Raw genomic sequence first — 13,845 nt, 5'->3', positions numbered from 1 at the left:
TGTGCTTGGACATGTCTTTTGGTGGGCAATAGGGTTTATGTATATTTACTTTAGTAGATCCTGCCAGTTTTCCAAAATGGTTGTACCAATTTACATTCACAGTAGTAGTATATGAGCATTCCAGTTGCTGATATTGCTAAAATTCCGCCCCCCTCCACCCATTTTGGTGTATATATAAGTAATAGTATCTTGTGGTGGATTTAACTTGCATTTACTTGATGATTAATGATGTGGAGCAACTTTTCGTATGCTTATTGAGCCTTTGGATATCCTCTTTTTGAAGTGCCTTTGCATAATTTTTAATGGGCTGTTTGTTTTTCTTATTGAAGTGTTGGAATTGATTATATTTTCTGGATACAAGCACATTTTTGGATATTTGTATTGCAGATATTTTCTCATGTCTGTGGCTTGTTTTAACAGTCTCTTAATGTTTTTTGATAAATAGTTCTTAATTTTAATGGAGTGTAATTTATATTTTTAAATGGTTAATGCTTTATTCGGGGTGTTCTATTTAAGAACTCCTTGCTTACTTTAAGTTCATAAAGTTTTTTTGTTTTATTTTAGAAATTTTATTGTTTTACCTTTCACATTTAGGTCTATGGATTATCCTGGATTAATTTTTGTGAATGCTGCAAGGGTGAAGGTTGATTTTTTTTTTTTGTATGAATATCTAATTGACCTAGTAACATTCTTTAAAAACACCACTCAGTCCTAACTGAATTACAGTGATGCCTTTGTCATAAATCAGCTGACTATGTATGTGTGGGTCTTTTAGGGCTTCCTGTTCTTTTCCATTGATCTATTTGTTCTTACTTGTAGCTTTATAATTAATGTTGATGTATGGTAACATTAAGGCCTCCAGCTTTTTTATTCTCCTTTGAGTTTATCATAGCCATTTTAGGGCTATTGCATTTCCATATAATTTCCACACATACGCACAAAACCCCGCTGGGGTCTCGGTTAAGTTTGTGTGGAGTCTGTAGTTTAATTTGGGGAGCATTGACAGAGTAATACTCTACTGAGTTTTTCTATCCATGAATGCAGTATGTGAGAGTACTTCAAAAAATTTGTGGAAAAATAGAATTAAGACAATACACATCTTGTCTACAGCCATCCCACCCTGTACATGCCCGATCTCGTCTGATCTTGGAAGCTAAGCAGGGTCGGGCCTGGTTAGTACTTGGATGGGAAGATAACACAGATATTTCCATGAACTTTTTGAAGTACCCTTGCATTCCTCAATTAAGTGAAATTTCAGCAGTGTTTGCAATTTTCAAGCTAGAGGTCTTTTACACTTTTGTGTTAAATTTATTTCTACGTGTTTGGGTATTTTGTTGCTGTTATTGTTTAAATATGCTTGTGCTATACTTACCTCAGGTGGAAAGCATTCACTATTTCATTATTAAGTATGGTGTTTGCTGTAGGTTTTTATAGATATCTTTATCAGATTAGAGAAATTCTCTTCTATTCCAAATTTGTTGAGAGAGGTTTGTTTTTTATAATGAATAGGTCTTAAATTTTATCAGATGCATTTCTGGGCATCCATAGAGTAGTCCTTCTTTATTCTGTTAATGTAGTGAACTACATTGATTTTCACATGTTAAGCCAACCTTGCTTTCTTAGAATAACTTTATTCTTTTTATATATTGATGGAGTTGATTTGCTAATATCTTATTTAGAATTTTTGCATCTATATTTGTGAGAGAAATTGACCTGTAATTTTTCATTCCCATAAAGTCTTTGTTAGGTTTTGGTGTCTATGTTGTTATTCCTTTTTTGTTTATTTTCTCAAAGTATTTGTATATGAGTGTCATTATTTCTTAGCTGTTTGGAAGAATTCACTATTGAAGCCATTTAGGCCAGGAATTTTCTTTATGGGAATGTTTTTAATTACAGACTAAATTTCTTTAATAGATGTAGGCCTATTAAGATTTCCTATTTCTTTAGCATTGGTTGAGTTGCAAAGAATTTGTCCATTGCATCTCAATTTCAAATTTTTTGGCATGAAATTGCTCATGATATCCTCTTTTTAATGTTTGCAAGGTCTGTAATGATTTGCCCTTTTTCATTCTCATATTGGTAATTTGTATTTTCTTATTTTTTCCTTGGTAACTTTAAAAATGTTATTACTTTTTCCAAAAAACCAACTTTTTGTTTTGTTGATTTTCTTTATTATGTTTTCCTTATATGTTATTAATTTCTTCTCTTATTTTCTTTGCCTTACTTTCTCTGGGTTTACTTTGTTGTCTTCCTCCCCGACCCGCCAGTTTCTAGCAATAGAATTTTCTCTTCCTTTAATACATGCACCCCGCAATATTATATGTAGTGCTTTTATTGTCATTCATTTCAAAATATTTTCTAATTTCTGTAAGGATTTCTTTGACTCATTTTTTTTTTGTTTTTTTAATCTGAAGCATGTTGTAAAATTTCTAATATGGGAGGATTTTCTAGATATCTTTCTGTTGCTGATTTCTGATTTAATTTCACTTAATCAGAACATACTTCGTATGATTTCAGTCCTTTGAAATTTGTTGAGATTAGTTTTATGATCCACCATATGGTCAAATTTGGTAAATGTTGCATACACACTTGCAAAGAATATGTATTCTGCACCTATTGAGTGTAGTATTCTGTGTCATTTAAACCAAGCTGGTTAATTGTTTAAATCTTCTGTATCCTTACTGATTTTTTTTGTCTTTTTCTTTAATCATTGCTGAGATAGGTGTGTTAAAGTGTCCAACTGTGATTCTGGATTTGTCTACTTCTTTAATTTCTGTCAACTTTTGTTTTAAAAATTCTGTGTTATTAGGTGTATACAAATGTAGGAGTGTTTATATCTTTCTATTGAATGGACTCTTTTATAATTATGAAACATCCCACTTTATCTCTTAATATTTCTTGCCTTAAAGTCTACTTTGTCAGATATTAATACAACTACACAAACTTTCTTTTGGTTAGTGTTTACATGATATATCTGTTTTCACATTACATTTTGCTTTTTTTTTTTTTTTTTTACTGACTTGCCATCTTGGGATACTTAGACTTCAGACCAGGTGGGGCTAATAAGCTGTTGCTAATAGAATGGGCATGAAATATGAAATATGAGTACCCCTTTTTTGACCCGTAGTTTTTATTTTTGGGGCACAGACCTTAGCAATAATTAAATTAAAGTTTTACCATAATCAAAGTTTATACAGTTGTTGGAAGTGGGGTACCAGACTGAGTACTAAACTAAATCCTCTGCATCTTTCTCCCTTTCTGTTCCTTAGTGGCTGGCACATGTGTATCAGTCCCAAGGAATGATGGGTGCTGCAGAGATGTGTTACAGAAAGAGTCTACAGGTGGCATCCCAACAGGGCAGTTGGAGTGGAAAGCTCTCAAGTCTGTTGAGACTGGCACTGCTTGCATTGCAAGTCTGCATGGTAAGATCATGTTTTACTTATGATCATGAAATACTAATTCTTTCATTTTCTTTAGCATGAAAGCTTTCACATAGCGATATTCTATTGAGTTCCTGTTCTTTCATTTTCTTCTGATATGGCCTGTTGATAGACTCATATTTTGAGCTCCTGATGGACATGACAGTAACATAAATCCATAGACTATAGGAGAACATCGTCAATGTTTGGGAAAAAATGAAGAACGAAGATTGCAATTTTAAAAATTGAATTACAGCAGAATATGTATTTTTGTTTGTTGGTGATTTGAGTTAGAATCAAACCTAACTACTCATCTGTGACAAAGATGCCAATATTTAACATTTTCGTCATGTCTCACTTCAATTTGACATTCTTTAAGAGGGATTTCTAGTAACTTATGACTTGACATCCTTTTTTCTGATACCAGTTTACATTTGTTAATCTGAAAGTCTTATGTGCTGGTAGGGAAAATTCTTCAAGATATATATTTATGTGGGGGTGATGGAAAACTGCAGAACAGTATGTATGACACAATCCTATTTCAGTGTATATGTGGTATATATTTTTATGAATATATGTGTTTAAATACACCATGTGTGTTTGTGTGTGTATGCACTTATAAGCACATAGAAAGATAATTATATGGAAATATATATAAGAAACTTAATGGCAGTTAGTTTGGAGAATGGGATTGGGGGTTTTAAAGGATGGTAGAGGAGAATTTTTCATTCGGTATATTTTGATAGTGTTTGAATTTTTTTGTCATGAGCATATTACTTTTATAATTAAAAGATAAACTGTCATTCTTTCTGTTCTACATGGTCAGAAGAGATTGTCCTAGACTTGTTTTTGCTCTAGTAATGCATGTGAATGTGATTTACTCACTTTAACTAGGAATTTTGACAAAGAAATATAAGAATTAGGAAAATTTGTCAGCTTTGTGCTATTACCGTGGAGCACATTAAGAGCTCCTTACATCAGGGCCATGTTTTGCTCACCCTTGCTTCCTTGCTTTACCACTCTGCCTTCTGCACAGGATTTGGTTTCTGAATGAATGGGCTAATAATAATGTGGCCAAAGTTGAGATGACTTTGGTGGAAAGAAATAGTGGAAGCTGTAATTGTAGATCAACCAAACATTTTGTTTTGTTTGTCACATTTATATTTAACAAAGGTCTTTATGGCCTTGGTAACTGGTGAGTTCTAGAAGACACACAGAGTACCTGTAACACATTCTTGAATATGTGAACTGAAGAAGTAGACACTCTTTTAGCCTAACTTATTATTTGTTAGTTTTAAATATTATTTGGTGGGTTTTTTTTTTAATGCTGGGAAATTAAATCTGACCTGGAATAAAAAAAATTAATAGTAGGTATAATGATAACAAATATATGTAGCCCTTAGTCTGTGCTAGGCACTGTTATAAGTGTTTACACATATTAACTTATTTAGTAGTCACAGTAACCCTATTTTACAAGTGAGGAAATTAACTTGCAATTTAGTAATACCCATGTCTACCTGCCCCCACCACTACTACTATCACCACAAAAGTATTTTCTCTAAGAGCCTGTGTTCTGGTTCTACCATTTACTGTCTGTGAAGCCTTCAGCTAATTAAACAGTTTAGAGTCGTTTTCCTTTTTTGTAATAGTGGAGATAATACCTACTTTGCCTTCTTATGGGATTGTTATGAATATCAAATGAAGTAACATTTATAAATGCCTTTTTAAACCTTAAAGCACTATCCAAGTCTAATTTGTTCTTGTTAAAAAATTTGACACCTAACAATTATTGTAAAGGAATAAAGATGCCATATTTCTATGGTAAATAGCTGGCAGTGTAGGGAAAATAATATATAAAAATTAGACTGTTTTATGAAAGACTACTGTTTCTGTGATAATATATGAGCTGGATATTAAACTGCAAGATTAGCTAAAATATTAGATGTAGGATTTCTAAGTGAGATATCAGATCAAGGTACAGATTTTTGAAGTGGCTGTAACACTAACCTAAAGGAAGCTGTAAAAGCAGCAGAAGAGTGGAGTTGGAGAAAGATTTGTGAAGAAATTTCTTTGTGGACAGCTGTTGCTTCCCCCTTGTTTCCCTGGAACATTTCCACAGATAGATACACACAAAAGTGAGGAAGGGGGGTACTACCAGAGAGAGGGAGGCTTTAATGTGTGTCCTGTGAGGTCTTGGAAACACATGTCTAGAAGCATATGGACAGGTATCAGACACATGCTCCAGAGGAAGTGGCTTTCAATCTAAGGTGTTAGAATAGAGAAAAGAGTTGCTAGTGTTTTGGAAAGTGACTGTGCTTCTGGGAGAGACTGGTCAACAGTAAATGAATTCCAAAGGTGAATAGATTCCTAGATGGGATTCTAGATGGGATTGGCAGCACTTTCAGAGTTTATCAGATCTAAAAATGAGTGATGCCAAGTGTGAGAGTGGGCTGGCACAGGAGTTATCTTAGATCCTGTCCAGTAGGGCCAGCTAGAAGGATGATAGGATCTCAGTAGAAAGGAAGCCAGAAGTTTCCATATTGTTAGAGGATGTGGAGAGAGTGAGTATGTAGAATAGAATACATTTGCCCAGGTTAGCACAACTGCAGATGAGCAGGGCTGGCTTCACAGGCATGTGTTCTGTGCATTTGCACAGGGCTCCACACTTGGCTTTTAATGCTCTGCAGTTGCTATCTCAAAATTCTTAGTAATTTTTAACAAAGGGCCCTACACTTTTAGTTTGCACTGGGCACTGTCGGTTATATAGCTGGGCATGCAGTTGAGAGACTGCCCATGAAGTTGGGAGTCTCTGATAAAACTGCAGGAGAAAAATAACTTTAAATATCTGTTAGGCCTGGAGAGCTTGACACCATCTTACAATGGTATCAGTCAAATACAAACTTCTGGTTTTTTAGTAGAGTCCTGAAATTGTAGTTAGCAAGAAGAGATGTGAGGATGAACAAGCCATTTGCTACTGCCTGTAACTATATCCTGGCCTGAGAGCTGAGAGCTGAGGGGATGAGAGTGTGTGTGTGTGTGTGTGATATTATCTTTGAATGAAGATTACAGTGTTAAAAAGAAGAGAACATTCTAATTGAGACTGTTTGTGAAAGAATGTAAGAATAGTGGATATGAGAATCATAGGGCCTACTGTAGTTCACACTGAAGGACAGAAAAATGTCTCCTTCAGATATTAAAGAGATAGTGGGAGGCAGAAATAAAAAGTGCATTTCGATCACATTGTTCAGTATGCCAGTTATATGTAGTAACTTTTTCTTATATAATCATCTTTGGGCTAACTTTACAGAGTGCTTTATGTGATTTCTTGGAATTTAGAGAGTGCACTATTAACAGCATTCAGTGAGAGTTTTGTTACTGGTTTTTAAAAAGATGTTAGGAATAATTTTATTAGAATGTGCCTTGCCTTGTATTATTTATCAGATGTACCCAAGGCCTCACTGCTGCTGTGTTTATAGAAGATGCATCATAATTCTTTATTTTCAAATTCATGATCTTTATAGCTGCTTCTTACTTGATTACATAAATTACTTTTGCCTGTACTACATTCAGAGATTATTGCTCTAACATTTTTTTTTTTTTTATAATCTGGTATTTGGAATGGAGTGCATATTGACTTATTACATTGACTTTATTAAAATGTGTACTCTAGACACATGTAATCATGAAAACTTGGTTACAATTTGAGGTTTTCAGTGAAAAAAAATATATATGTACACACACACACACACATTTTTTTTTTTTTTTGGTGGCTGGCTGGTATGGGGATCCAAACTCTTGACCTTGGTGTTGTAACACCACACTCTGACCAACTGAGCTAACCAGCCAGCCTAGTAAAAGATTTTTTTTTTTTTCCTTTTTGTCTTTTTTCGTGACCTGCAACGGATTGCAACCCTCAGTGTCGTGCCCGTACCGGACCGGGACCAGCAACGGGATTGCAGCTCTCGGTGTTGCTCCTGCACCTCGCTCAGCCAGTGAGCGGCCGGTCTGTATGTGGGATCCGAACCCTCAGCGGGAGCGCTGCCGCGCTTCCCAAGCAGCGCACTGTAGCAGTGCGCCACCGGGCCGGCCCCTAGTAAAAGATTTTTAATGCATCTTTTCTCCTTACGTGATTTAGTAGTGTTCCAACATTTTATTTTTAGTTACTATGTCTTAGGAAATATTTGTCTATGTTATTTTTGAGTCAGTACATATTATAAGACTAAAGTTTGTAACCCACGTCATATATAGATACATTAACATTATTTCCCATAAAGTGAAATTTAAAAAAAAGTTTTCAGTACTGATCACTTTGAATTTATCTCTGATCTGATCTGCACTTTCTTTTTATATTGGGATTTTATTAAGATACATTATTTCAGCCTTTTCTCTCTCCTTAGATAATTTTTGAAATGTAGAACTTTATGTTTATCACTACCAGTTAAATAATTAATTATATTAAATGGAGTTTTGTATATTTGGTAAACCAAAGGCTTACTAACTCATGGATTTTATTCACCAATGTAGTACAATACTACAGTTTCTTTCGACAAATATTTTAGTGTTTTTTAAATGATGTCTCCTCTTTGAAACCTTTCTTTATCCTGGTCTACCCTATTTTGTAACCTGTTAAGGGCAGAGATCAGACCTTAAATCATTTTTTAGTATTATGCTCCTTGTATCATTTATTTGGTGACTTGGACAAGTAGGTGCTCAATAAATTAGAATTGAATCGCATACTTTTAAAGTAAATGTGTTAAAAGCTTTGAGTTAATATTCATCGTATGTTTTTACAGGCTAATATTTCCAATGATCACTGGTCATCCTTGGTTCAAGAGGCTACAACTGAGGCCTTGAAACTTTGCTTTTGTCCACTGGCTGTTCTTTTACAAGCTTTGTTACAATTCAACCGCAAAATGGGGGCAAGGTATGAAGAATCTTTATTCATTTTTTTCTTGGAAATGCTTTTACACTTTAAATCGTTCTAGGAAAAAAAATCAAAGAAAGATTTAGAATTAGTTTAACAAACTAGTTAGACAAAACTTTGGAGTTATTCATATACCTGTATCCACTTTGGAAGGGCTGGTTCTAGTAATCCAGTAAGGAAGAAAATAAAGTCTTTATGTTTGTTTAATCAGGTATCACATCTGCAAAAGGATGGGAAAGAAAATGTATGTGTGAGACTAGTATATGAAAAATTTTATGTTAATTTACGTGCTTTAGACTAAATGTGAGTATCTTTTTCCCAGAGAGACACGGCGTCTTTTGGAGAGAGTGGTATATCAGCCTGGGTATCCCAAATCTATTGTGTCAACCGCACGTTGGTACCTGCTGAGACACTTATATGCTAAAAATGACTATGAGCTCATTGACGTAAGGCATTGATTTTATTTCAAATATTTCTTCTTGGACCTAAGGATTTTAGAGTTATTTTTCAAAATTACTGTACTTTATGATTGAATTTTTAAAAAATGAGCATGTAATTCTTTGTCTACTGTTGTATCTATTGAAAGTAGAGAAACATTTGTGCACATGACTTGAAGGTTAAATATATAGTTTGTATCTTATCATGGGTTAGTTATGAAGTCCCCATTTCAATTACTGGAATATCAAAAGCTGGGACTCTGGCATAAATAACAGGACTGTTAAAGTTGTGATTAAAAATAGTTTAATGTTGATTCAACCTACACACACACACACACACACACACACACACACACACACACACACACACACAAGATAACTTTATATGAGGAAGCTATACTAATTTTTTTTTTATCATAACCATTTCAAAGCCAGAATCCAAACTAATAGCAAATACCAAGGTCTAGGGCATTGGTTTAAAAATCTTGTGTTCATGATCAGTTGTGAAGTATGTTGTAGGTAATCGGATAATAACCATAGGTGGCAAATAGTTTTACTTTTTTATTTTGTGTAATAAAATATAGCAGATTAATGGATGTCATATACCTCTCTATCAATGCATTCTTATAAGTTTTCTTAAGTCAAAGAGAAGGGTAGAATTATAGGGAGTTTGCCTAATTGCCAATCTTTTATCTGTGAACCAGTGGGAATATCTCAAGTTTAAAAGTCATACATCAAATGGATTAAGGTTTATAAAAAGTTGAGAACTGCTGACCTAAAGCCAAGATCTGGTGAAATTTGTAGCAGTGCAGACGTATGACCATCTAACCTTGACCTGAGGCAGTACCGAGAGTCAACTTTTCTTTTTCCTTTTTTTTTTTTTGGCCAGAAAGGAATAACTTGACTGCACTCTCTTTCTTTTATATTATTTATTATGTCTTTAGAAATGGATGGATAAATGTTTTAGCAAGAGGCAAGTCTAGGGCCGGCCCGGTGGCACACTGCTACAGTGCGCCGCTTGGGAGCGCAGTGGCGCTCCCGCCGAGGGTTCGGATCCCACATACAGACCGGTTCCCGCTCACTGGCTGAGCGAGGAGCGGGTGCAACACCGAGGGTTGCGATCCCGTTGCCGGTCCTGGTCCGGTACGGGCGCGACACTGAGGGTTGCGATCTGTTGCCGGACACGAAAAAAGACAAAAAAAAAAAAAAGAAAAGAAAAAGAAAAAAAGAGGCAAGTCTAAATAAAAAATAGCCAAGCAGTAAACCAAAGGAGAGAAAAAGCATGAGTTGGTACTAGTCTTGTACTGAGACACTCATATGCCAAAGAGGACTATGAGTTCATTGTTGTAAGGATTGTTTTTGCCTGCCCATGTTTCTCTTTTCCTGAGCTAGGAAGGTGATACAGTCTTTACAGTCTGTTTAACCCAGAGTTTCTCAACCTCAGCACTATTGAGATTTTGGACTGGGTAATTCTTCTTTGAGGGTGGGTTGGGGATGGGTGCTGAGCCTCCTGTGCAAGGTTGGATGTTTAGCAGCATGCCTGGTCTCTAACCACGAGATGCCAGTAGCACTGTCCTTCTCTCCACTGCTCTACTTGTTTGTTTATTTATTGTTTTGGTGGCTGGCTGGTACCAGGGACTGAACCTTTGAGCTTGGAGTTACAAGGCTGTGCTCTAACCAACTAAGCTAACTGGCTAACCCTCCACCGCCCTACTTGTGACAACCAAAAATATCTTCCAGACATTGTCAGATTATCCCTGGGGTGTAATTGCTCCTTGCTGAGGACCACCAATTTAAGCTAGAGATAATACATTATGTTAATGTGCTATATAGAGTAAGAAAAAGGATAGACAAAGGTACTAGGTGCAAGTTTTATTTTTTTTATGGCTATTGCAGTGGAGGCAAACAGGTAGATAGGATAGGGATAGATAGAGTGGGCAGAATCTGATGGGATGTTCATATTGTCTATGAAAAAATAATTTTACTACTTGTCTTTTCTACAAAGTGCATGTGACATTTATAACTCTACTTCTCAAGGGATGGGTCTGGTATCTAAATATGTAAACATATATATCTAAAATTCTTTTGAAAAAGGTAGAGTATATAAAAATGTAGTGGGTTCAGATTCTCATAACTTTAGCCAAAAATTAAAAAAAAAAAAATTTAATGAAAAGCTGTTTCAGTACCTGCAGCATTTGAAATATTGTTAGCCTTTTGTTGAAACATACAATATTAAAGAAATATTAAAGAAAACAATGCTTGGAGAAAGGCATTGTAATCAACATGTTGCAAACCAAAAAGGTGGAATTTGTATGCATGTTGGGAGACAGTTCACTGTGGATCTCTTGCGTTTCTAAACATCCTGTGAGCATGGGGCCTCATTATCCATTGTAGCAGTCTGTCCTTTCAAGGATGTTTGTGTAGTGAACAGCCTTTGGAGGCAGAGCAAAGGGATAGGCCCATTATAAAAGATTTGAATCTCCTAGGCTCAGAGTTCCTGTTTTGTAATGTAACTCACTGTGTATGTGGGAAACTAGTTTTGTCTCTACACATCACCCTAGTAGGCTGACAGGGCAAGGAGAATGGATGCAAATATGTTTAGGCTCATGCATCTCCTAGGCTCAGAGTTCCTGTTTTGTAATGTAACTCACTGTGTATGTGGGAAACTAGTTGTGTCTCTACACATCACCCTAGTAGGCTGACAGGGCAAGGAGAATGGATGCAAATATGTTTAGGCTCATGTGACTTGCTATACCGTTGAGTAATGAAGACCTGAGTCTTGACCTAAGAGTGTGTATTTTCTGTTAGCATCCATGAAACTGTAGCAGACTAACTAGTTAGCTTGCAAATAGAGCAAAATCACAGACCCTTCACAGTGTTTGACAATAAATACTCAAAAAATATTTCAGTAGTTGAATAATCAGCTGAAATGGAATGTTCAAGTTTGTAGAATTGGTGACAATCATAGAAAGATTCTTGATAAAGCCTAGAACTTAGAGCCAGATCTCAAGCTGTGGTTTTAAAGGGGAACAATGTCATTTGGACGGTTCTATGCATGACATGGTCTTTTGAGGTGAGGGTTTAGAGGTGACAGTATTATAAACAAAGCTGCCAAACAAAATCTTTAATTTTTTACAGTGCTGACATTTGTAACAATCAAAATGTTGTCGTATACTAATTTGAATGAATTGTGCTTCTCTCTGATGTTAGCTTTGGTTGAACAATTTATTTCAGCAAGAAATGACTGAAAAGCTGCATGTTGTCACTTTTTCTTGTGTGGTTTGATGTTGCCTTATTAAGACAATTGCTGCACTTTATAATACTCGGCTTCTATGAGTCTAGATGTAAATATTGTTAATAAACAAAATACTAACATTCCTGTATATGGTTTCCCGTAGGTGCTAGTAAACAATGCCGAAACTCATGGTGATACAAGAGCATTGGAACTGAATCAGAAATTGTCCTCACAATAACACTGGATTACTTAATAGTAAGGAAGCAAAGAAAAAACTGTAAGAATGAAGCAATGAATGAAGACTTTTTCCCCAAAGGAACATTTTAAAAAACTATAGATAAATCATCCGTTCCTTTTCTTTTTTAAATCTAAAGAAGTTGAAGTTCTTAAGTTAGGGATTTAATCTGATTTTAATCTGAAAAAAATCTTGGATTTGAGAAATTCATAATGAAAGGAAAACCGTGATTCTCTTAGTTGCTCAACAGTTATTGTGAACCATTATTTTCTGCATCTAGCATGGTGCATAGGAATTTTTTTTGTAAGTAATCCCTTACAATAAAGCCCTAATAGCCATTTTCTAAATAATGTGCAAAAGAAGATTAGCATAACACAGAATTTTCATTTATTAAAAACAAATTCAAAGATTTAATTCCACCTATGAATTCTGCAGTTCAGTAGACCAACTCATCATAAAATCTAAATAACCTTACAACTTATTTTGCTAATGGTTCATCTCAGATTCTTTTGAAGAATTAATGTTGTGAATTATATAAACATATCCTTTATGTCTAAGACTCACCAATAAATGTTGATAAATAAGTGTGGTGAGACTGCTAATGGATATGTTTATATAATTCACAACGCTCAGGTGTGTGGCTGCATTTAAAAACACGGAAAATTTTGGAAAATAATGTCTGTATAATTGATCATGTAATTCCTTCAATTATGATGAAAAGACTTGAACTTTCTGAAATAAAAAAGTGTTCTTATTTTCTTTATGGTATCAATATCATAATTGATAACATAATATAATTGATGACATAATTTCTGAATATCAAATTTTAAAACTTGAAAGTAGAATTATCTATTTTTTTTCCAAAAGCCCTTTACATATTTGAAGAAACTGTGTTGCTTACTTTGGATTTGATGTTTTAAAAATATTTCCAGACATTTACATATATTGTTTATTGTACAGAGGTGTGTGGTTATGTAATTTATGTATGTGTTTTTTCTAAGCTAGCAGCTTCACAGTGTTACTTTGTGAGATAATATAAATTGATAGTATTCTGTAATTAAATTGTAGTTCAGAGGTTAATCTATTAGTCTGAACTGTAATCTGGTGTTTCCCAGACTTGGCTGAACATTGTTATCATTCAGACCTATGCAATCAGAATATTTAAGGATGGAGGCCTCTGCATTTTAAAGGCATGCCTAAGAAATTATAATGTTCATTCATATTTGTGAACCACTGGATTAAACCCAGTGATGATTCTTCCCTTTATTTCTCTCTTTAGCAAGGTTAAGCACGTGCTATTCTCTGCCCATTTCTTCCTAATCCCTTTAAGTGTCAAACTGATTCAGTGCTTTTAATAGCCTGGTCCACAGACTTAGCCAGAGATGCACTGCAAAAGGCAATCTGTGCAAGCCTGGTGCCCATGCCCTCCTGTTTCCTCAGGAAAACACTGCAGCCTTTTCCTTGAGAATGGACTGGCTCCATGTGCCTAAATGCTTTGGATTCAGTTCTCGTCCTCCATCTGCTTCCTGGGGTGTCACTTGCTTCACAAGGTTACTTCCACCTAGACTGTGGGCTTGGTTAGCTTTTGCTCCAGG

General features: G+C 35.1%; 1 protein-coding gene across 1 annotated transcript in view; it reads left to right on the top strand.

Annotated features, from left to right (window-relative positions):
- LOC103601160 (tetratricopeptide repeat protein 37-like) overlaps window positions 1–13,472 on the top strand; it is a 32,291-nt gene extending 18,819 nt beyond the window's left edge. The window contains exons 8-11 of the mRNA XM_008585536.1: window positions 3,270–3,422; window positions 8,213–8,343; window positions 8,666–8,789; window positions 12,179–13,472. Of these exons, the coding sequence (XP_008583758.1) occupies window positions 3,270–3,422; window positions 8,213–8,343; window positions 8,666–8,789; window positions 12,179–12,253 (483 nt within the window). The 3' untranslated portion in view covers window positions 12,254–13,472. The remainder of the gene's footprint in view (window positions 1–3,269; window positions 3,423–8,212; window positions 8,344–8,665; window positions 8,790–12,178) is intronic.
- The last annotated feature ends 373 nt before the right edge of the window (window positions 13,473–13,845 follow it).

Source organism: Galeopterus variegatus, unplaced genomic scaffold (assembly GCF_000696425.1).
Source record: "Galeopterus variegatus unplaced genomic scaffold, G_variegatus-3.0.2 Scaffold3613, whole genome shotgun sequence".
Classification (NCBI taxonomy): Eukaryota; Metazoa; Chordata; class Mammalia; order Dermoptera; family Cynocephalidae; genus Galeopterus; species Galeopterus variegatus.
This window is presented reverse-complemented; position numbering and strand designations above follow the sequence as displayed.